The sequence below is a fragment of the Labeo rohita genome, chromosome 4 (genome assembly GCF_022985175.1).
Source record: "Labeo rohita strain BAU-BD-2019 chromosome 4, IGBB_LRoh.1.0, whole genome shotgun sequence".
NCBI lineage: Eukaryota > Metazoa > Chordata > Actinopteri > Cypriniformes > Cyprinidae > Labeo > Labeo rohita.
Window position 1 is genome coordinate 33,314,258 of NC_066872.1, and position 24,915 is coordinate 33,339,172.

The 24,915-nt window shown below is 34.7% G+C and overlaps 1 protein-coding gene across 1 annotated transcript in view; it reads right to left on the minus strand.

Annotated features, from left to right (window-relative positions):
- The window catches only part of exoc4 (exocyst complex component 4), a 143,264-nt gene that overhangs the window by 103,338 nt on the left and 15,011 nt on the right, over positions 1 to 24,915 (minus strand). Inside the window, exons 6-9 of the mRNA XM_051107798.1 lie at positions 23,781 to 24,018; positions 19,634 to 19,808; positions 4,573 to 4,718; positions 4,274 to 4,362 (exon numbers count right to left, since the gene is read on the minus strand). Coding sequence (XP_050963755.1) covers positions 4,274 to 4,362; positions 4,573 to 4,718; positions 19,634 to 19,808; positions 23,781 to 24,018 — 648 coding nt within the window. The remainder of the gene's footprint in view (positions 1 to 4,273; positions 4,363 to 4,572; positions 4,719 to 19,633; positions 19,809 to 23,780; positions 24,019 to 24,915) is intronic.

The following is a 24,915-nucleotide window of genomic DNA, read 5'->3' on the forward strand; positions in this document are numbered from 1 at the left end:
AAGATTGCATGATTCTCTCATTCTCCACTATACCTGTCTGCAAAGGTATGCAAAAGCCTGAAAAATGAAGAGTGTGGGAGGAGAGAGACTTTGTTTGAGCCTTGGTGCACATTCAAGAAATTAAAGTTCAAGATAAACCTGCAACATGCTCCAATCCCATCCTTGCTCACTTTTTATAATTTTCCACTTATTATAATATCCACTGAACTTGTCTAAAAACTTATATCTCAAAACTTGTCTAAATGTCATATGGCCCAAAAAATGAAAAGAGTGAGAAAAGAAAGACGTCATATGAGCCTTGGTGCAAATGCAAGAAATGTAAGCTCAAGTTCAGCCTGCAACATGTTCCAGTCACATACTTTATAATTTTCCTTTGAATTTTCCTCGCATTCTCCACTATACCTGTCTGCAAAGTCATTGAAAAGCCTGTAAAATGAAGAATGTGGGAGGATGAATATGTTGTTTGAGCCTTGGTGCACATACAAGAAATTAAAGTTCGTGTTAACCCTGCAACATGCTCCAATCCCATCCTTGCTCACTTTTTATAATCTCATTATAATATCCACTGTACTTGTCTTAAAACTTGTTCATGGTCCAAAAATGAAGAGTGAGAAAATAAAGAGGGTATATGAGCCTTGGTGCAAATGCAAGAAATGCAAGTTCAAGTTCAGCCTGCAACATGCTCTGATCACATTCTCCCTCATTTTTTGTTTAATTTCCCTATTAATATCCATTAAATCTAAAAGTAAAATAGGCAAAAGCTCAAATAAATTAAAAGAGCGGTGGAATAAAGAGGTTGTTTGAGCCTTGGTGCAAATGCAAGAAATGCAGATTCAAGTTCAGCCTGCAACATGTTCCCATCACACACTCCCTCATTTTCATTTTCCTCTCATTCTCCACTATACCAAAAAATTTGTGCAAAAGCCTCCCAAAATTGAGAGATTGTGCAAGGTTGTATGAGACTTGATTCACATAGAACTGCTGCAAGTTCGAGTTCAGTCTGCAACATGCTATAGTCTCAATTCTGCTCACTTTTTCTATAATTTTCCACTGATTCTCTACTATATCCACCTAAAATATTATAGCAAAGTATAAAAAAAAGAAAGAGTCTGTTTGAGCCTAAGTACAAATACCAAGGTTTTGCAAGGTTCAGCCTGCAACATGCTCAAGTTCCACTTCTGCTCACTTTTCCCCATTATTTTCCACTTAGTCTCCACTATACCCATCTAAAAAGTAATGCAAAAATGCAGAATGGGGAGAGAAAGAGGTCATTTGAGCCTTGGTGCACATATGAGTGCTGCACATATAAGTTCGCTTTCAGCCTACAACATGCTTTGATCCAATTCACTTCTTACTTTACCTATAATTTTCTTTTATTTTCCACTATACGTCAAAAAATGAAGAGTAGGTTGTGAAAGATTCCATGTGAGCTTGAGTGCTGCAAGTTCAAATTCAGCCTGCAACATGAGCAATCCCATTCCTCCTACTCTTCCTGTTATTCTCCACTACACCTGTCTGAAAAATATGCAAAAGCCCAGAGAGAAAGAAAGAGGAGAGCACTGAAGCAGTAATGAACTCTTCAGAAGGAAGTTGAGGATTAATTGATCTGTAGGAGTCGTGCTGGAGGAGAGAAAGCTGTAATTAAGCTACAGAGGTTCTGAATGCGGTTTTATAATGACTGCTACAAACACATTCGCTCAGAGATGTTCCACATGACATCGCACTCGCGCGTAATTGCAGTTTCACGCAACTCTGACAAAGCCGTTTTGCTCCAAGGCTGGTGAAGTACTGTTTTATTTACAGGACTTTGAGGAATTTTAGCATTTTATGTCTTTGCTATCTCAATAGATCAAGTCCTCATGAACTTGTGACCCTAGTTTTTAAACATCTGTACTGTTCAGCCTTGCATAGTGACTGGACTGTGTCAAAAAATTGGATATTATATAAAATGCCTGTGTATATGTGACATTATGTACAAGGTAAAAGGCAGTATCTGCTTATTTATGAATTATTTAATGACTTTTAACTGTTTTTTACAATCATTCAGTTAGGTCGGACTATATACCAGCCTTAATGCTTCAGGCTCAAATGTCTGTGCAGTTGCAAACTTAATTAAAATACGGAACATTCCTGTGTCGGCTTCAATACATATTGTCATTTTTCTAATTTATTCCCTAAGAAATCCATGAATGGCCCCTTTGCCCACGTAATGAAACAATGACTTTCAACTCTCTCCTCTCTCCCTCGACTTATTCCGTCTGTTAAATTATTTCATCCCTTCAATCTCCTCTCGTCTTTTCAGGCGACAGACACTGCGCCTGTATTGTGAGAGCACAAATGAACAGTGGAAATCTCATCTCCTATTTGGTGGTGCGAAGTGCTCAACCAATCAAATATTCTCTTTTCTCACTTCTAAAGCATTTGAAGGAACACCATGAGAGTCTTAGAAGCCCATTTACTTCCTTATCTAATGTTAATCTTCACGTTAATCTTCCTGTTTTTGAGCCTGGTGGGTCGGCTGTGATTGGCGGTTCGCTATCAATTGAAATCGTACTTGAACAGCTGTGACACAGAGAAAACTCAGAAAACTCAGTTGTGACACACCAAGAATATGGAATACCTAAGCGAAACCTTTAAGGGGATAGTTCACCCAAAAGTACTCACCCTTGTTTCAAACCTGAGTGCTATGAACCATGGATAATTTATCCATGGATAAAAAATATTGAAACTATAAATAAATGAATAAATGGATGAATAAATACTTAATTCATTTTAAAATAAATTAAAAAAGTAAATAAATGTAAATGTTCTCTTTTCACAATAATGGAGAAAATAAAGTAAATTAATAAATAGCAATATAAAAAACAAATAAATTATATATATATATATATATATATATATATATATATATGTATAGAGAGAGAGAGAGAGAGAGAAAGAAAAGTTTGTGTTTACATAATGTATGTGTATACTGTGTATATAATTACTCAGAAATTTTTATATACATTTACATATACACAGTACACACACACATATTTATAATACTATTTATATATTTATATATAAATATATATGCATTTATATATAAATAAATTATATAGAAATTAGTGCTGTAAGATCGATTAATCATACATATATATATATTAGAATTATTTGTAATTGATATTTATATTTTTATATAATATAAATTATTTAAAAATCAATTTAAATATATAAATTAATTAATACTTACTCAGAAATTATATATACATTTAAATATACAAAGTACACACAAACACACAAACTTTTTTTGATGCAATTAATCGTGATTAATCAATTTGACAGCATTAAAATTGATATATATATGTAAATATATAGACAAAATATAGACAAAAAATGAAACTGCAAAACACAAACTGCAAAATAATAAAATTAAATAATTTATAAAAATGTAATAAAATATATTTATATATTTTGAAGACATTTTGAAGATATATATATATATATATATATATATTTTTTTTTTTATTATTATTATTATTATTTTTAAATCAATTTAAATATATAAATTAACTAATAATATATATAAATATATATAATATATACAATAATATATAATAGTATATATAAAACAAACTTTTTTGATGCAATTAATCGTGATTAATCAATTTGACAGCACTAAAATTTATATATATATATATATATATATACAGTATTTCATGTTTTTTTCCCCTTTTTTAAACTTTGAGCTTGAAATGAAAGACTATGAAACTTTTTGTCATGAAAAAAACCTGTCTGTACTTCTGAATGGTGTGAGAAGCATCTGCCTCTCACCCCTCTCCCTCTATGTGTCCTTCACTTCTCTTTTCTTAACACCTTGTGCTCCCTCTCGATCATTTCACAGAGTGTGTGTCTCACAGGGATTGCTTGAGAAAAAAAAAGGGAAAAGAAAAACAAGAAGGGACACACAACTGTCAAGCACCACTGATTGAAACTGCAAGGTCATTTTGAAGAGTGAGAGAAGAGGAGAGAGAAAGAGACGCTTTCTGGCATGTCTGTCTCACTCCAGCAGGGCGTGTGTGTGTGTGTGTACGTGTGTGTGTGTGCCGCACAGAGACGCTGAACAAAAGAAGAAGCTCTAACAGGTGAATGATACATAGCTAAGTGAGTCTTCACCCTGATGACTTCAGGGCTTCCTCTCCATCATCGCCCTATTCACTCCTCGGGTCCTATTCACACTGCACCTGCCGGCCCCTCCATAAAGCTTCCCCCCGTCCCCCGTCCCCTTGCTCACCTTGCAGCTCCCCGCTTTTGCTGTAGAGTTCCCGCCGTTGCTCCCGCAGGTATGCGCTCATGCTAATAGCATGGGAAGAAGACTCAAACCTGCAAAAAGAAATTGTCAAAAATCAATGTAGGAAAGCAGGTCAAGGGTTTTCATTTTCAGTTAACCTGAAATCTAATGTGGATTGTAAACCTAAGGAGAAAATGGTTTCCCATGAGGCACTTAACATGGCCTATTCATGTGGTCCTTGCCTGCTGTAACCCTTCCTAATCCAGTTCAACTGTTGAATCACCCTGCATAAGCAAACTTACTTGAATAAAGACTGCTTGGGTCGCAAAGGTTTCTTCTTGGCGAAAAATGCTCCGAAGTCTCCACCGGTGCTGGCGTAGGACAGCTGGGCGGAAGGCTCTGCAGCGCTTCGGGTGTTTTTGACATCCAGGTAGTCCATTAGCAAAACCTGAGAGAGCATAAGAGCAGTTTTTTACTGACACATCCAGTATTTCAGTGTTTATTCTGTCATACATTACAGCAAACACCCAAATTTCGCTTTTTGACACTTTAAATAGTTGTTCCACTATATGTGCTATGCAGCTAGAGATAAACAGTTTATTAGTGCACTTGCTGGCAGTGCACTTTGTAAACACAAGCGAACGGGTTTAGAATAGAGATAGAATGGTTGATTAATCCAAGGATTTGTTAAAACTTTTTGATGGCAAGGATGCCCAAATGTGATGATTAGCTTGCAAAAAAACTCTTTTCTAAATATAAAGGCAGCTGGATATTTTCATGCCTGTACAGAATCATTTATACTGTGAGAAACAACATGATATATACACAAAAGAAAATAAATTATAATTAAAATATTTCTAAATAATTAAAATGTACTTTTATTATTGAATTATTCATCATCTATCATCATTTAAATAATTGAATATTTATTACTCAGCATATTGTTTTCTCAGCACTATTAGATTAATGACATAAAAATACACTATTGTTTAAAGGATTGGAGTCAGTAAAACTGTTTTTGAAAGCTGCATTTAATCAAAACAGAAAAATACTGAAAATTTTATTTGAAATTTTAATTAGGGCTGTCAATCAATTAATTGTGATTAATCGCATACAAAATAAAAGTTCGAGTTAGCCTAATATAATGTATGTGTACTCTGTTTAATTACGTATATATAAATACACACAAATGAATGCATATATTTAAGAAAAATATGTTATGTACAAAATATTTTTATTTATTTATTTAGGCTAACTCACGTTTATTTTTTATGCGATTAATCGCGATTAATCGTTTGACAGCTCTAATTTTAATTTTTTTTTATTTAATTATATAAACATAATATATTCCAGTTGGCACATGATCCATCAGAAATCATTCTAATATACTGATTTGGTGCCCAAATAACATTTCTAATTATTATTAACACTGAAAACACTTGTGCTTCTTAATACTTTTGTGGACGTTGTGATTCATTCATTTTAAAAAGTTCAATTTCAATTCATTTTTTGTCATTATTCTTTGACGAATTGCATTTATTTGTAACAATGTTAATTCTATTAGCTATTAATAATTTATTTTTAAAAAATCATGCTGTAGTGTATAAACATGAAAAAACATTTTATGTTTTGTTAAATAATTTTTAAACAACTTATTTATTTTTCTGATTTATTTGTATAAAGACTTACACACAAAATATTATTCAAAACATTATTCATAATCATCATAATTTCACTAATGAAAATTATAATGAAAAATGTTTGTTGACAAGCTTTTTTCCCCATGACCAAAACTAGGCGATGACGAGACAACAACAACGTCAATGAATGATAATTGTGACTATATTAACATGCAATATCATTGACAATAAAATATGAGACTAAAACGTATTAAAAAAAAATAAAACTATACGATATATACATACATATATATATACACGATTGTGGACTACTTACTATGCCTCTACTACGTGAGCTTTTATGTGCGGGTTGCCAAATGTCAAAAGAGTTCAAATCCCCAAAATCAGAGCTTCTCTGCCAAAATTATACACTTTCTGTTCTGTGTTTTGCTTAATTTTGCAATCTGGCAACCATGCGCACTAGTTGCTCTTTACTAAGCTGAAGTTTAGCAATCTCCATGTGAGATGTTTGTTGTCGCAAGCTCTTGACTATATAGTTTGTGATTGTGTTTGCTGAATAAATGTACTTACTTAACCAGAACATTATTGCAATTTGGAATTATTGGAATTACTATTAAGAATTTCTGTTATAATATGTTTTTGTTTGTTTTTCAGTTTTTATAATCTAGGTCTACAGAAAGAGTGTGTATCTAACTTTTATATATTAAATAGCCTACAATAAATCAGTACACAGATGATGTGTGTGATTCACATTCTATTAGTTTGTGCCTACTTGTGAAAGTGCAATACCTGAAATGGCTAAAACTAGACTAAAATGCACAGACATTTAGTCGACTCAAACTTGCCTAAACAACAACAGGACAAGGTTGACTAAATATGATAACTAAAAAGTATATTTGACTAATTTATAAGACTAAGACTTCATTAAAAATGGTTGACAAAATTCACACTAGTTCATAACATTAACTGAAATTACCTTCTAAAATATTTATTTATGTTATGTATGCCTCTAGTCTAGAACGACTTAACTGCATCAGTTTGAATGAATCTGTTTCTAGGACTGTCTCAGGCCCATCTTTCCCGGCTGTCTGTGCAAGTTCGAACGGCTGCCATGTCCGCCAGCAAAATCCCATTAACTCTGATTAAAACTGCACATCCGAGTTCATGAATATCCCATTCAACACTATCCATAACCATTAAGGGAGGTTCAAACAGCTGCAAGAGGACTAAAAGAGAAGTTCAAGTAAACTTTTCCACAAATTAGCAAGCCATTTTCCAATGGCTCCATAATTTAGTGAAGCAATTTGCCTGCTCTATTTCTAAATCCCAGCTGCAAAACAGTCCAAAGTGGAGATGGAATTAGGAAAGGACAGATGGAACTACATCTGACTGATAATAGCATAATTAAACAGAGATAAGAAGGGAACAGTCTATGAGAGGAGGGGAAGCCTCATCAACAGCCATTCCTCAACCCACAGACAAGTCCAATCCGGCCAGCCCGTTACATTCCTGTCAGATTATTAATTACTAATGCCCATCTGATCCAGTGATGGAACGGGTCTCGCATGTAGACCCCCAACTTAATTAAATGCCAGCGTTTGCCTGATGAAGGAGTCTGGACCCACTTCAGTGACCTCGGAGAAGGGAACGTGCAACTTTTAAGGCAATTAACCATGGAGGATGAATGGATGGTGGGAGAACAAAAGAGAGACGATAAAAAACAGTAAACAGGGGGACAGATGGAGAGAGATAGACAAGACGGATTAGGAAGTGATAAGTCAGCAAATTCATCTCAGCAAAGCAAATAACAAAATTCCTTCAGTATAACGCAGTGCATTTTCAAGTCCCCTTCATATGGAGCTTACTTTATTTACTCAACGCTTTATTATCCATTCGATGTGCCGCAGAATATAAATTTGTCTTTGGCACTGGCATAAAAATGACAAATGTATACACTTAATAAAGTAAGTAACTTTAAATGTCAAAGTCAAGAAATAAGAGAAAAAAAAAAAGTCTTTTTTGTTTAACGGTATAGCTGTTGTTAATGTATTACAGTGCATTAATTAATGTTAACAAGCACAACTTGTGATTTTAATAATGCATTAGCACATGCTGAAATTAATATTAACAAAGATTAATAAATGCTGTAGAAGTATTGTTCATTCTTAGCTCATGTTAACTAATGTAGTTAACCAATGTTAACTAATGAATCTTATTGTAAAGTGCTAATAATAATAAAAATATTAGTTGATGTAGTACTAGTGGTATTATTAATTATGTATGCATGTATGTATTTATTTATTATTACTATAAAACAAATCCTAAAATACCCACAGCACTGTTTAAAAGGTGAAAATAGTTTTCGTTCATCAAAATTTGACAATTATGATGAAGGTGAACACAGGAATTAATAAAAAAAAAAAATCACTAGACTGTAAATATGATTTTTAAAGTTGTGATTGTGAATTAAAAAAAATGTTTTAAGACAATAATTCAGTGCTTCTACTTTAATTTCATGTTTAATTCAATGTGTTGGTAGCGGGGCTGTCAAACAATTAATTGCGATTAATCGCATATAAAATAAAAGTTTGCGTTTTCCTAATATATGTGTGTGTACTGTGTGTAATTATTATGTATATATAAATACACACAAATTAATATATGTATATATATATATATATATATATAAAAAATTTAAAAGAAATATGTTATGTACAAAGTATTTGTATTTATATATATATAATATAAACTATATAAAAATTATAATACATATACTTGTAAATATTTCTTAAATAAAACATGAATGTGTGTATATATATATATATATATATATATATATATAAAATAATTACATATATTAGGCAAACTATAAATTATATATATATATATATATAAAATAATTACATATATTAGGCAAACTCAAACTTTTATTTTGTATGCGATTAATCGCAATTAATCGCGATTAATCGTTTGACAGCCCTAGTTGGTAGCTGTAATTATTGTGAATAATTGTGAAATTTAATAGCAGTTTCTGAGTGAAAACTGTTTCTGCACCAATTTTTTGTTTCAGTGGATACTCAGAGTAAATATTGGTAATTAGTTTTCGACTTTTCCCATATCCTCAACATCACTGTCCGAATTGTTGGTTATACCCTTTACGTTTTAGTGCTGGAGCAGCAGTAGCAGTGGTGTATAGTTTTATCATACTTTTTATCATGCATGAATACATTCTTCATAGTTTGTGTGTAAGAGCATAAAAATATTTGTTGCAAGACGTTTAACAAAAAAATACAGGAAGATGAAGGGAGGAAAACTTGAAGACAGGACTCATTATACCACCACCACAGCCAGCAAGGTCACTTTCACTAAACCGCCTCATGCCTCATCAGAAGTGTCTTCGTCCCCATTATAATGCGGCTTATTAGAACAGCCTTCGTTTTTCCTAACAACAGAGATGACGCGTGGGCAGCAGCAGTGCTGTGTCCATTTTAAAACACCAAACAAGTAGGTGGAAACAACAGAGGCAGCTCAGCCAACAATACAAAGAACCCTCGAATGAGTCTGGCAATAAAACATGCAGAACAAACTGCTGATCTCCAGCAGGAATATCTAAAAACACCACATCAAACAGAGACAAAGAGCGGCCCACTTATGATTTATGCCGCCCATGGATGGACACAAACTAACACAAAAGACCTGTTCTACATTACTGTGAAGTCTCATAGCCAGTGTCATAGCCATGTTGAAGATGGCAGCTAATTTATACACCAATCTATGGTGAAAAAACTCAAAACGAACACTAAGAATGAGTCAATATGACTAATCAGTTCTGAAAATATCCTAGTGAATGAATGATTGTTATTGACTTGGAGGAATTGACTTTTTCTGAGAAAAAAGGGCGGACAAAAAACAAAATCAGCACTCTGAGCAGGAGTAACGTGACGGACACACTATGAACCCCTTCCATTTCCGGACGCTCATTTCACAGGCCCTGTTCTTTATTGAAGCCTTAAAGACTAGGTTGTTTTAACAGAAGGGAAAAATCAATATTCATGGCCTCTTCCAAGAAAAGACCAGCTTGAAAATGGGCTTGGGAAACAAGAGCCTGTGAGAAACAGCAAATGGCTTTTCACACCAGATAATAAACACAGAGCGCACCGGCTGGATTTGTGATGTGCACGAATGCGTATCCTACAACAATTCTGCTTCCGTCCGACCGTTTAGCGACGTCTTCAGTTGCGCCTGGAAAACCAAGAGTTAATCTTTAGTGAACCTTTAAACCCGGCCCCTTGTCTTTGAGCACACATTCTTAATTTAATGAACAGCGAAAAGCAGCACTCATCCCCTCTATTAGCCGCAAATCAAGCTAATTAAAGAAGAAAAACAGTGTTGAAGGATGTGCAGGTGAGCACCTGCTCTCTGATGATAGACGTTTGCGGAGTGCTTTAAGAAACGGGGGGAATAAACAAAGCTTCCTGCCTCTCGTCAACCCCTCGAGATTACCAAGAAAACGCGTTTCCTTTCGCTTCACTGGTTTCCAAGAAAGACACCAAACACTAAAACATGATTATTTCTAAGTGTTTTTCAAAATTGAGTGCATGCATGACCTTTATAACGTTTAGAAACAGACAAACAACCCAAATGCATTTTTTGTCTTTTTTTACTCATTTCGGTGTAATTACAAAACAGTTGACCCGACTGACAATAAAACTATAATGATTATGGTGGAGGGGAATTATGAACCTCGATTCTGTCTCCATGGATACCTTACTATTATTATTAAGTCATACAAGCACACAAGGGTGTTTGAGAAACAAATAGAGACCAAAAAAATGATCTATTATAAACAGCACATTTATTATGTGATGCTAAACATAATGCTGTTGATCTTGGATACATCCAGCCAAAGTAAAATGTTAATCTGACACCTCAGGTAGAAAGAGAAACCATAAAAAGTTGATAAATCAATCTCTTGATTATCTTAAGCCTACATTCTGGCATGCCATTTCATTAGATTTTCACTTCCTACACATGAAATATATAAATATATGCCTATGAATAGAATATCAGCTGCTTTATGAGAGATATTTTGAGTTCAAATATCATTTCACCATATTTTTATATTCATTTAAAAGGTATAATTAAGAGAATTTCTGTTAGGTGCCAGCTGATTCAAGCATATGTTAACAGGAAGTCAGATGCTTATCCACTGTAATCACTCCAGAAATTAAAGCCATATTTATGTTATTTAAAAAATTCACATTGTTTTACACATATTTTGAACTATAGGGAGCGCCGTTATTGCGATGACGTGAAATGGTCGCACTCGGTGAGCTACTGACGCTACCTGTTGCTATTTTTACTACAACACAACTTGGAAAAATAAAATATGATGCCACATTGTGCAGATTTTGGTTGTAATTTTCAGTCGAAGGGCAACAAGAGAAGTGATGTAAGTCTTAACGATAAGAGGAGGAGAAAAGAATGGGAAGATGCCTGTGGATGAATAAAACTTCCTAAAGACCTGCATCTTTGTTCTCTCCACTTCAGCGCTGATGCCTTTGAGGCTTTTAGTAGACAACAGCTGCTGAAAGAGCTTATAAAAAGCAGAGACAAGAAACACTAGATGCCATCATGGCAAGATGTGAACATACCGATGCTTGTCATGATGCTGAAGCCACTCAAGTAGTTTCTAGGGATGCCCCCTAAAGGTCGACTTACTGTTAGTCGATGAGAAGAGCCTTGGTCGACCAAAAATGTATTAGTGCCTTGGGTCAATAAACGGAAAGTGGCAAAGTCACGCAGTCCGTGACAGATTGTTTACGGCTGGTCTATGTGGTAATATAGTACTTTGGGCAGTACATCCAAACGCTCACCTATCATTCATCGACCTCAAATATGGCTTTTCATCTGAAAGATGTATGTAGTAGCAACTTTACATGGCTGCTCAATCTAATGTTAACCTTAAAATACTCCATTTTTGGTAATACAGATAAAAGTACATCTTTCGAATCTGTACAGACTCAGAATAACAACAAAACGTTGCGCTTTTGTAAAATAATTAAAGCAAACAGGATGCGCTTTCTGCCATCTCAGTCTCTCTGAACTTGAGTGCGAAACTCAGTGTATACTTGCCTTACAGACATGAAAAATATATTTAGAGAGAGTGAAATGTCTACTTTTAAATGAACCAATTTGAACAGAAAAGAAATATTCTCAGATTATAAAATGCGTATAAAACATGCATACAGGCGTATCACTGCTGTGGAGATGACGAGTCAGTGTCCCCGCCTTCATCTCTTAATCCAAAAAAAAGGAAGGCACTAGTTTATCAATAAATTATTAAAACATTAATGCAGTCTTCTTGTTGTAAGCAATATAAGTCTTGATACCAGTGGTTCCCTTTAAAAACAAAATACAAAGAACTAAAAAACGATTTTAGAAAAACAAGGGAGGGCAAAAACCAAAACCAAAACAAAAAAAATACTTTGAATGGGTGCGAGCCTCTACGTTAAAAACAGATATATTCAAGGCTAAGACATGGGAAAACAATCCCTTCCCTCAAGAGAGCCAATAACCTTTCTTTAAAAACACAAGCTGTGATACACTGTGAAGACTATGAATTCAAAAGCCTCACTGAGCATTTTCTACCCCTCATCCTCCCTTGTATCTAGCACTTCTGATATATTCTAGTTCAATAGATAGAACATATCATACGGAGAGGTCAGTGCTTGGAGAGGCATCTTGTTACGACCGGATCATTAGCATTCTCGTCAACGATACTCAGTACGGTCCACTACGGGCGTTGCTATTACAGAAACGCACATCACAAAAGAATGCATAATTACTGTCGTAATTAATGAACATAAGAGTGGAGCTTTTCAAAACAACCAGCATGTCCATAAAGCCTGGGGGGGAAAAAAGGAACGCTGGGCTTTAAAACATGGAAATGAACTGTTATGATCATTAACCCTGTGGTGGAAATCTTTCAAATCCACAAGCGCTACTACGCAAGCCGCGGCCAGTTACAATAGATCATTTAGACTGGTACACAACGGCTCATTTAGAGGCCATGTGTCTGTCTATCTCGCCGACATGAAACAGAAGCACTTTGCCTCTCCCTCCGCTGCCAGACTAATCACTGTCAGGGCATGAAACGCCTCACTAACACTGTATAATCCAATTACTCCGAGGCTGTGTGGTTCCCACTAAATCTAAACAAGTTGTCAAAGTGGAAACTTTGTAATTTCCTTTCTTTTCCCCCCTGTTCCCCTCACCCTCTTACCCATCATTCCTGGGCTCAAGTCTGTGAGGCTTAGGAGGATGGACAGTAATACAACACGAAGAGGGAAATTACAACAAGCTCCATCATTTTTATCTTTTTTAAGTCATAAAAAGTCTTACGGCTGCATTCTCGTAGTTTCATAAAATTAAGGTTGAACCACTGATGTCATATGGACTATTTTAACAACGTCCTTACACTGTAAACAACAATTTGTTGATTCCCCTTAAAATAATCTGCTACCCGGCTGCCTTAAAATTTTAAGTTCAGTCAGTTTCAAAAAAAGTTTAGTCAACTTAAAATAAAAACTAACATTTGAGTTCATTCAACAAAAATTTTAAGGCAGCTGGGTAACAAATCCAGCTTTTAAGTTTAACAAATTGTTTGTTTATTCAGCTCAAAGTTTTCACTTAGTACAACTAAGTGAACATTTCAAGTTGACTAAACTTATTTGAGATGACCTAGACGGCAGGGTAACAAATTATTTTAAGTTGACTCAACAAATTGTGTTTTTTACAGTGTACTACCTTTCTGGGTCTTGAACGTGTCAGTTGTGTTGTTGTCTATGCAGGGTCAGAAAGCTCTTGGATTTCATTATAAATGGCTTAATTTGTGTTCTGAAGATGAACAAAGGTCTTACGGGGTTGGAACGACACGAGGGTGAGTAATTATTGACAGAATTTTCATCATTCCCTTTAGGAACACATTATAAAAACCATGTCTATAATTACTGCCAGTTTTCTCTGTGGTATTTACAGGGATCATATGACACAGGACAAATTCCAGATTGGTCTGTCAGTGGCAAACATTTCAGTCAACGGCCACTCCAAAAAGTCAATAACTATTTACTCCACACACTCCTAAAAAAAACTCTGCATGGCCTTTTACGAACTACGTTTACAAGCTCAATATGGATTCTAACACTCAGACTTTTGCTCTCTAGTCTTCAAAAATGGCCGTGTCGCAGTTCAAAGAGTCAGGAACTGAAAGAAATAAAGATTATAACATGTCTCTCAGGTCCATCTGCCAGTGGCCTTCATGTCTTCAGTGTAATGGAAAGGTCAATGTGATTCCTGCCTCCCACAGGAACAGAGAAAACTTGGGAACAGAAGTTCGGTATTAAGACAGATAGAAAGACAAGGGTGCACTGGGGTCTCATTTACACCTATGAGAGAACAAGAGGTTATTGTGAAGGTAACCCAAAAAAAAATGACACTAAGAACATAAGGTGCACCAGTGCATGAGAACACTACCATCATTCTCACTTGAGGCTGAAGTTTATGTAAGTCACACCTGGGAACACAGTCCCACTATCAGCACCTGACACCAGAACTCGAGAGTGTCACTGTATGAGAACAAAAGAGTGACAGAAAGTATAGAGAAAATGAAAGGCCAGAAAAAGAGAATGCTTCATCTCTCTCCCAAATTCTTAACGCCAAAGAGCAAATAGAAAGGAACCAGCTTCAGATGAGATGAGACATCAAAAAGATGGGATCAGGAGGAGAGGAAAAAAAAAAAACACAAATGATTAGGAAAACCTCATCTACCTTAATGAAGATTCTCATCAAGGGCTTACATTATCTCACACCGTGACCACAGGAGACACTGCAGCCCCTGGCAACCAGCCCGCTCGAGCAGGGAAGCGCACGGAACACTTAATACCAGCTTTTTTAGCCAAGACAGGATGACTGTGTTGTAAGAACACTTCCTTATCGTGTAGTCTTGAGTTTGTCTTTCCTTAATTTTGATCACCCAATTATTTAAGTGGCTGTAAATCATTCTACCTCTTAAAAGCAAAAATATATTTTAAAACTGGCCCTAAAATCCAATCAACTCATTAGAATGATTGTTTACTGGACACTGAATGTACACTACCATTCTGAAATTTAGGCAGTAAGATTTTTTTTTTAAAGAAATTAAAGATAAATTCACAAAGAAATGTGCAGCATTCTGTCTGTTTTTTGTTAAAATTATTGTAAAATCAGCATGGTGAATAATAAATGTTACTAGTTTTTGCTGTGTTATCAGAGAAATAAAGTGTTCTTTAAATGTGTTAAGTAATAAAGAACCATTTATTTTTTTGCTCATCTGAAAAATGATCCAAACTGTGACTCAAAATCTGATATGACAATGTAATATGATTCAAGCTGTGAGATTTGTGATCCGTTGCACCCCTACTCTCTTGACTTGTTATTTGAAGAAAAAAAGCAATCAATGAAAGTTTTAAACCATGCTGATTTGACCGCAGTGAAGTTCAGTCGATGTCTTTTTTTTATTTTTTATTCGGGCTAGTTAAATTGATTTTGGGCTGCCAAAATCTGAAGAATGCCTGCCCAAAAGGCTACCAGTGATTTGTACATTTTGTGAGCTAGTTTTAGATTAAATAAGTGCAGCCTATATTATATATATATATATATATATATATATATATATATATATATATATTTAGGGCTGTCAGTCGATTACAATTTTTAATCTAATTAATTCCATGATGTTTCAATTAATTGATCTACTTAATTGAAAAATAAATTTGACTCTGAAAATACTCGCAAAAGTTTATTTAAAGCTTTTTTGGTTTTAAATGAGAAAGTAGCAAGTAGACATTACAAATTGTAGCTTTAAATAGAAATATTTTATTTAATTCAACATAAAATTTATTACACACAAACATTTAGGCTGCACCGGGAAACATAAATTATGGAACATAAAAGAAGATCATTTGAGAAACATCTCAGTACTTTTTGTTTATATGATGGAAAAAAAAAATTGGTAACCAAAACATTTGTTACCAACAGTTTTCAAAATAGTTTTTTTTTTTTTTTTTTTTATGTTCCGTAAAAGAAAGGTATAAATAACATGAGGGTGAGTAAATGACAGAATTAATTTTTTGGGGTGAGCTATCCCTTTATTGTTTTTATTTTTTTATTTATTTATTTTTTTATGTAATGATACTCTAAATAAGAAACTAAATCTGCCAGCAGGTGGTGAGTCATTCACTCGATTTGTTCAAACGGCTGATTCATTCAGAAATTAAGTAAATGGCTCTTTGCGAATTGGCCTTTGAATCATTGGTTCACATGATTCGTTCAAAATGTGGATTCATTCAGAAACTAAACACTGCTGTGTTGCTCAGCGCAACAATTCTGTTTTGGCTTTAAAGATAATTATGTTTTTTGCAAAGGTGAGCAAACACACATAATATTGTATTTAAAATATAACACAATATCAACTTCTTATTTACTGAACTGTTATATAAAATCACCTTTAAGCCTGTGATGGATCGGGACAAAATTAGCACTCATGAAGATGTGTGATATAAATATACACTACCGTTCAAAAGTTTAGGGTCAGTACATTTTTATTGTTTCTTTTTTTCTTTTTCTTTTTTTTTTTTAAGAAATTAATACTTTTATTCACCAAGGATGTATTAAGTTAATAATTAAAAGTTTATTAAAAGTTAATAATAAATAATTTACTTTGTTATAAAATATTTATATTTTGAATAAACACTGTACTTTTTAAACTTGTTATTCATGAAAGAATCCTGAAAAAAAAATTACAGGTTCCAAAAAATATTTGGCAGCACAACTGTTGATATTATCTGACATTGATCATTCTAATAATAAATCTGCATATTAGAATGATTTCTGAAGGATCATGTGACACTTAAGACTGGAGTAACAGCTGATAAAAATTCAGCTTTTCATCACAGGAATAAATTCTATTTTAAAGTATGTTAAAATAAAAAACATTATTTTATATTGTAAAAACATTTTGCAATATTACTGTTTTTTTGGTATATTTTTAATCAAATAAATGCAGCCTTGATGAGCATAAGAGACTACTTTAAAGACTATTACAAGTCTTACTGACCCCAAACTTTTGAACGGTAGTGTATATGAGACAAAACACATACAAGGGCATCTTTTGCACCAATATCTTGAATTTTAGTTGCGTAACTGCATTTATGGAGTTGTTGCCCTGCATCATCATTTGTCAACAGTCAACTATATGAAATGTAAGATGACTTACAGGTTTGGGACCTGGCCAGCACACTAACTGCATTAAAATATTTTAATTACGTTATTGTTTTTATAACTAATTAGTTGACATGTTAAACTGACAGCCCTAATATATATGTAATAATTGAAAGTCATAATAATTCTAAACTCTACAGATCAACAAGCTGAAGCAAAGGCTCAAAATAAACAAATTAATCTGTTGCTAGCTAGGGTGTGAGGTGCTTGTGCTAATGAATGCCGAAAAAGAGGCAATACACATGCACACAGTCAAACCTCTCATCACACTGCAGTTAAATGCATATTTTGACTTCTGCAGTCACCTCTCGAGAAGATGCGTCTCGTTACTTAAGGTCTGCGAAGAGCTCAGTGGGGCCTTAGCAACAGTTGGCAGGGCCAAGCTTGTTCTTTCGTTACTGCTCTCTGCAGACTGCTTTGAGAGGAGGAGGAGTAAAAAAAAAAAAAAAAGACTGGAGGAAAGTACAAGGTCAGAGTCTGACTCTTCACCCTGTTTGATGGAGTGATGACAAACCCATTTACTCATTCCCCAGCTGCACCTCCACTCCCGTCTCTCTTTCTCTACCACCGCCTTCTGATTTCTGTCTCTATGACTGGATCCTCTCTAGCATGCAGCTCAAAAACAATGCTCTGAAAGAGCATACATGGAATGAGATTCAGGGAGAGCGAAAGAATGTCAAGAGATGGAATTCTTTAAGATAAGAAAAACAGCGAATACAGAGAATAATATGAACATGAATAGGTTATGAGGTCTCACTTTTATAATGTTTTTGAATCTAAATTTTCAATTAGTTTGGCCTAATGCAGTTTTAAAATTGCTTGAGAAAATAATTCTATAAATGCGAGTCTACATTGTAAAATGCACCAAGAGAACCATTTTCTATTATGTCTACTATTAAGAGGGAAAACAAGACATGATATGAGATTATCACATTGGTATTGTGAATCATGAAACTGAATCATCACTTGAAATCAAAAAAGAGTGACGTAACTATGAAAAGGAATTGCTCAATTGCTAAAAACAAAGCAAAGCAGAGCAAAACAAAAAAAACAACAACAAAACAAAAAGCTAAGCAAGCTAAGCAAAGCAAAGCAAAACAAAAAAGACATATAAACATACAAATCACGTGAGATAAAAACCTGCAAAAGGATTTCCAGCAGGTACTTTTCAAATACATAAACAAGCACTCAATAAAAACAAAACAAAGCAAAGCAAAGTAAGCTAAGCAAAGCAAAACAAAAAGCAAAGCAAAAACAAAGCAAAAAGGCAAAGCAAAGCCAAACAAATAAAAAGACATGTAAACATACAAACTTGAGATAAAGGCTGCAAAAGGCTTTCCAGCAGGCACTCAAAGCAAAACAAAGCAAAGCAAAACAAAACAAAACAAAACAAAGCAAAGCAAAGCAAAGCAAAGCAAAACTAAACAATAAAACAAAAGCAAAGCAAAACTAAAAGCAAAGCAAAGCAAAACAAAGCAAAGCAAAAAAGCAAAACAAAACTAAGCAACAAAACAAAACAAAACAAAAAGCAAAACAAAGCAAAGTAAAGCAAAACAAAGCAAAAACAAAACAGCAAAGCAAAACAAAAAGCAAGGCTTTCCAGCAGGTACTTTTTTTAAACACACAAACAGGCACTCAATAAAAAAGCTAAGCAAAACAAAACAAAACAAAGCAAAGCAAAACAAAGCAAAGCAAAACAAAGCAAAAAACAAAACAGCAAAGCAAAACAAAGCAAAGCAAAGCAAAACAAAACAAAAGTAAGCTAAGCTAAGTAAAGTAAAACAAACAAACAAAAAACGTGTAAACATACAAATCACATGAGACAAAAACCTGCAGCAGGATTTCCAGCAGGTGCATTTCAAACACACAAACAGACACTCAATACAGGGTCTCTTGAGAGATTCTCAAAGGTTATGTGAACAGCTGGCAATCTCACCTGCCTCAAAACACACACATGCACACTAAAAGTCAACATTTTTCAATTAACACACTCCAATTAAACATGACACTTGGGATGAGCTGATGTAGATTATTCACAAAACTTCAGTCACACATTCTTTTTCCACTTGTCTGTCTTAACAGAAGAGACACAAGAAAAAGCTAATAACTGTAAACAGCTATTCTTTTTTTTTGTAAATAGTTATCAGTTACCTGTTAATAGCATGTGTCTGCTTCAACAGCTTGAAAGACTGAAAGTCACTGGGTTGTTCCCAAGTAGCTGGTATGAATTATATGTTGAATAGGTGCTTTGAATTGTTTCTAACACATTGCTATGTGGTTGCCAGGGCATTGCTAGGTGGTCAAAATAGCCTCTAGCCATATATTTCAATGCAGTCTTTTTGATTCCAACTATATAACCCGATTACCTGGATTGACTTTAGTGAATGATTTTGCAGGGACTGACCTGTAGGACGGTCTGGATCTTGGCATAGACATCAGCCTGCTCATAGAGTTTGATCCCTTCCTGCACTCCATTGGGAGAGATGACAATTCGCTGTAGGTGAGTGAGAACCACTCTGTGAGCCTGGGCCACAGCATTCAACTTATCAAACAACAGCTCGAGCAGTTCCAGCAACAACCTGAAGAGGGCGATAGAGAGAGAGAGGGGGGAAAAAATGACTTAAAAATGGATATAAAATAATAAAACACTAGGATTATCAATAGAATAAAACAAACAATCAGTTTCTTGATTTTTAACCAGTTTTCAGATGCACAATGAAATGATAATGGTATCAAATGTGTTAAAATATTTCATTAATTATATTATTAGAGGTTCATTTAAATTTTGGGTTGACATGTTAACAGCCCTAAAATATATAAAATACATTTGCTAACTTTTTTTGTTTGTCTGCTTTGTTTGCAGAACCCCCAGCACCCCCTTGTGGCACCTGGGGGTCCCTGGACCCCAGTTTGAAAACTCCTAATCTAGAAGCTTTCCAAGACAAAGCTACTGCTGCAGTCAGTCTGGCTGTCAGAAATCCCCCTACATCACCAAAACGGAGCCAAAAGTGGTCTATTCTCTGTTACTAATGAACATGACAGCAGCAGGGTGCTGACAGAATCTCCCTGTTGAGCAGCGGCAGCTGTTCACCAACAACAATTAGCAGCATCTGTCAAACTCTCTGGGTCCACTAGGAGGACACACATCTGTCTGACTTTTGTGGAGTTTACTCATTTGTCCCTGTAAAATGAGGCAGAAGAAAACACTGGTAGGCGGAATGAAGAGGTTGGAGGTGACAGCATGATGTAGGGTATTAAGATTGCTGGGAGGTGGACGGCAGGAAGATGATGGATGTTCATGTGAGAGACGGTGCATGATAACACGTGTTAAGCCTGATTTACAGAGGACAGGACATGACCCTTGACTCAGACTCAACATGTAAACACATATTATACAGAACGACACGGTTTCATTCAAACATTGCAGAAAGCAGACTCTAACACCCATTCATTTACACGCATATGAACCAAGCGGTCAAGGTTTGGCTGGTTAGGATGGGCTAGTTGGTCAATGCTGTAACTACACTGTCTGGCTCTAAAAAGCATGTTTCTCCATTAAATAACTAAAAATGAATGAATGAATGAATGAATGAATGAATGAATGAATGAATGAATGGGAAGAAAAATAAATGAAAGGGAAGAATGAATGAATGAATGAATGAATGAATGAATGAAAGGGAGGAAAAAAAGAGGAAGAATGAAGGAAGGAGAGGAAAAAAGAAATAAAATGAAAATATTTAAAACAAGAAAAGAGGAAGAATAAATAAATAAATAAATAAATAAAAGGGCAAAATAAATATAAGCAAATAAATAAATGGGACGAAAAATAAATTAAAGTAAGGAAAAAAGAGGAAGGATGAATAAAGAAAATAAAAAACAAATAAATAAATAAATAAATAAATAAATGGGGAAAAATAAATTAAAGAAGAAGAATGAATGAATGAATGAATGAATGAATGAATGAATGAATGAATGAATGAAAGGGAGGAAAAAAAGGAAGAATGAAGGAAGGAGAGGAAAAAAAGAAGAAGGATGGATAAAGGAAGTAAACAAAAAACAAACAAATAAATAAATAAACAAACAAAACAAATAAATAAATGGGAAGAAATATAAATTAAAGGAAGGAAAAAAGAGGAAGAATAAATTAATGCAGAAAATAAATAAACATAAAATGGACAAAAAATAAAACAGAATAAATAAATAAATGAAAATAAAATAAATTAAAGGGAGGAATAATGGAAGAATGAATGAATGACAAAACAAACAAACAAATGGGAAGAAAATCAATTAAAAGGTAAATAAATAATTAAATAAACGGGAAGAAAAATAAATTAAAAGAAGGAAAAAAGAAGATGAATAAATGAAGAACGAATGAATAAATTAATGGATGAATGAATGAAAAATAAATTAAAAGGGAGAAAAAGGGAAATGAATGAATGAATGAATGAGTGAATGAATGAAAATTAAAAGGGAGAAAAAAGAGGGAAATGAACGAACGAACGAACAGAAAATAAATTAATGCGAGGAAAAAAGAAAAAGAGGAAGAATAAATGAATGAGTGAATAAGAAGAAAAATTAATTAAGGGAGGAAAAAGAAAACAGAGGACTAAGAAATAAAATATATTTAAAAAAATAAAATAAATAAATAAATAAATAAATAGTAGGAAAATATGTGTAGACAAATAAATGGGAAAAATGTACAAAAAAGGAAGAATTAATGAATGAATGCTCTTAGTGGTTAGAATTTCTCTCTCACACACACACAAACAATATAATATAATACAATACAATACAATACAATACAATACAATACAATATAATATAATATAATATAACCTCTGTATAATATGATTGGCTCAGACTTTGTCACTTTGCACAAAGTCACTAAAATCTTTGTCACATCATGCCTGGTTAGGACAACATGTAAGACATACTTTTCACAGTGAACTGTAATGCAGCAGTGACTTCAATTTCTGTTGAGGTTTCCATAGAAACGGAGCCCTACCTCAACTTTCACGTTAGCACAGACATAGACACACAAGTAAACACTGAAATTGCTCTATGGTTAAAATGGGACCTTATTTTTTTTTTTACCCAGGTCTTTGAGTGTTTTCATGTACAATAAACCCTGGCAAAGGTGGTTTACCTTACAGGAAACAGATTTATGAACCGCCATATTAATTCAGCAGTGCTTTGTGTGTTATTTATCAAGGTAACTAACTACACTGTATGATACATGAGTACATTCAGATGAAACACACACATATATACATAAAACCAGTTTCTTACATCACTAAAAATCCATAATCGTCAGTGTTTTCAAAGAAAAGCCCCCTTTATTTCATTAAAAGCACACAATGAAAAGTCAGCTAATATTCTCTCACATCCGGAAAAAAAAAAGAGATAGAGCGGAGGGCAAACATTAAAACCCAGAGAATGGCTGTGGAAAAATAAGCGATTGAGAGTTCATTTTTGCCTTGGGTAAAGAGCGTTTCTTTAACAGCCTTCATTATCTGTCTTTTCTTTCCTTGCTTTTGTTTTTCTCCGTTAGAGCCGATGCTTAAGCAGACACTGGCCGCGGCTTGCTTTTATGGATTACACCATTTCTGGAAATGAGGGAGGTATGAATGCCACATGACAGATGAGAGCATTGATCCAGCAAGCCATCATCGGGTAAAGTGAGAGAGCGAGAGAGAGCGCAATAAAGAAGGAAAACAATGGAAACCAATCACACTTCAGTACAAATGCTTTCCAGAGTGCCTCCCTCAAAAACAAAATCGCTGCAAGAGGGAGAACTACATCTGAAGAGACTGTCATCGGCAGCTTTTATTTCCTACATCATTTAAGGACAACATGAAATCAAAACTGTTCCAATTTACTTCTAACTGATTCTCTCCCTGTGCATGATTAATATAAAAGCATTTGATAAACATTTGATAACATTTTTAAAGGGGACATCGGATGCCCATTTTCCACAAGTCGGTATGATTCTTTAGGGGCTACATGAAATGTCTGCAACATACTTTGATTAATATTCCTCAATAGTCATGTAAAACAACACCCTTTTTACCTTGTCAAAAACAGCTCTGTTCACAACAACTGCTTTGGTGCATGTATCTTTAAATGCTAATGAGCTCGGCTCACCCCGCCCTTCTCTTCTGTTTTTTGTGTACTCTGTGGCGCGTTACCATCAGAAACAAAACGAATCCACTGCGTCCTCAGTGGCTCTGATGTTGAGAGAAAATGAACCTGTTATGTTCACTTTTACATCCAAATACAAAACACCTGCATTCCTTACGAGACATTGTTGTCGCTACAGCTGCTCGAGCACGGAGAAAATGGCGGCCAACAAGCTAAGGGCTGAAATATGTTAATACATGACAGTCCGTCAGCAGCTGTGGGCGGGACCTGAGCGGTATGACATCATACTGTCAATCCATGAACTAAGAAACAGCTATAGTATGGTGTATAATTATGAGTATGGATATTCACTGCAGAGAACACATTTCAATTGATGCTACTAGCTCCATTAGCTTTCCATTAGCTTTTACCTGGGCTGGTTGTCTTGTGCCAGGTTCTCTCCTCTCTGGTAGGCATGGTCTGCAATCTGAGTGGTGGATCTCTTGAGGATCTGCTTGAGCTCAGGCTCCAGACGCTCCATGATGGCTTTAATGGTTTCTGGGATCTTCTTGAGTTTGGCCAGAGCTTTGATCAGGATCCCCATGAACTCTGCACTGTTCTCCTCGGGGTCCACATCCAAGTCCTCTCTCATTTCCTGCAGCTCACGCACTGCACAAACACACATATATATATTCTATTAAGAACACTACAGCAATTTATAATTACAGCAGCATGAATGGACTGAATGATTTATGGAACAGCAGCTACATAAATATACATGCAACCATGACAGCAAACAGATGGCAGTAAAACTTCATATGACGACTTGCTAATTGTTAAATCATTAAACATACATAACTATTAAAAGGTCACTAATGTAGACTCCCAATTGAATATATGAATAAATATGAATATGTACTAAAAATGTTAATGTTACTAAATTCATTTACAATGACGTTTTGCACAGAGAGCTTTTACAGGTAAAAAAGGTTACTAATATATATGTAATTAAACACAAATTGTAGAAAATCGACAGCAGGTTTACTGCATTCCCTGGAATTCTAATACATTTAAAGTTATTTCTCACAATATTTCAGGGCCACGCTTTCATAATTTCATAATCACCCCCTCCCCTTCTCTCATCATGACATCAGCACAATCTTTAAATAACGATGCATAACACACCTCTCCATATTCAGCTGCTCAATTGAGTGATCGTACAGTGAAGTGCTTATTTTTTTGCCTGCTAATACCCTCAAATCCAATGACTGTTTTAAATGGTCTTAATGTTTATGGCAAGTTAATGGGCTCAGGTTTTTCTTCTTTTTCTCCCCAACTGTAGCTTGCTAAATAATTACTACAATTACCACCGACAAATGATGTGCAAAAGGCCATTAGACAAAATAGGCGACAAAAGGGAAGCGTCTTCCGCAGCAGGGGAAATGTTGTCTGATGGCATCACCCTATCACACATAAAGCACTACGACAGCAATAATTGCGAGCGTTTCATGTGAAGAAAACTGCAGCCGGCGCAAGAATTACTCTGTAGTCAGTGTGAATTAGAGA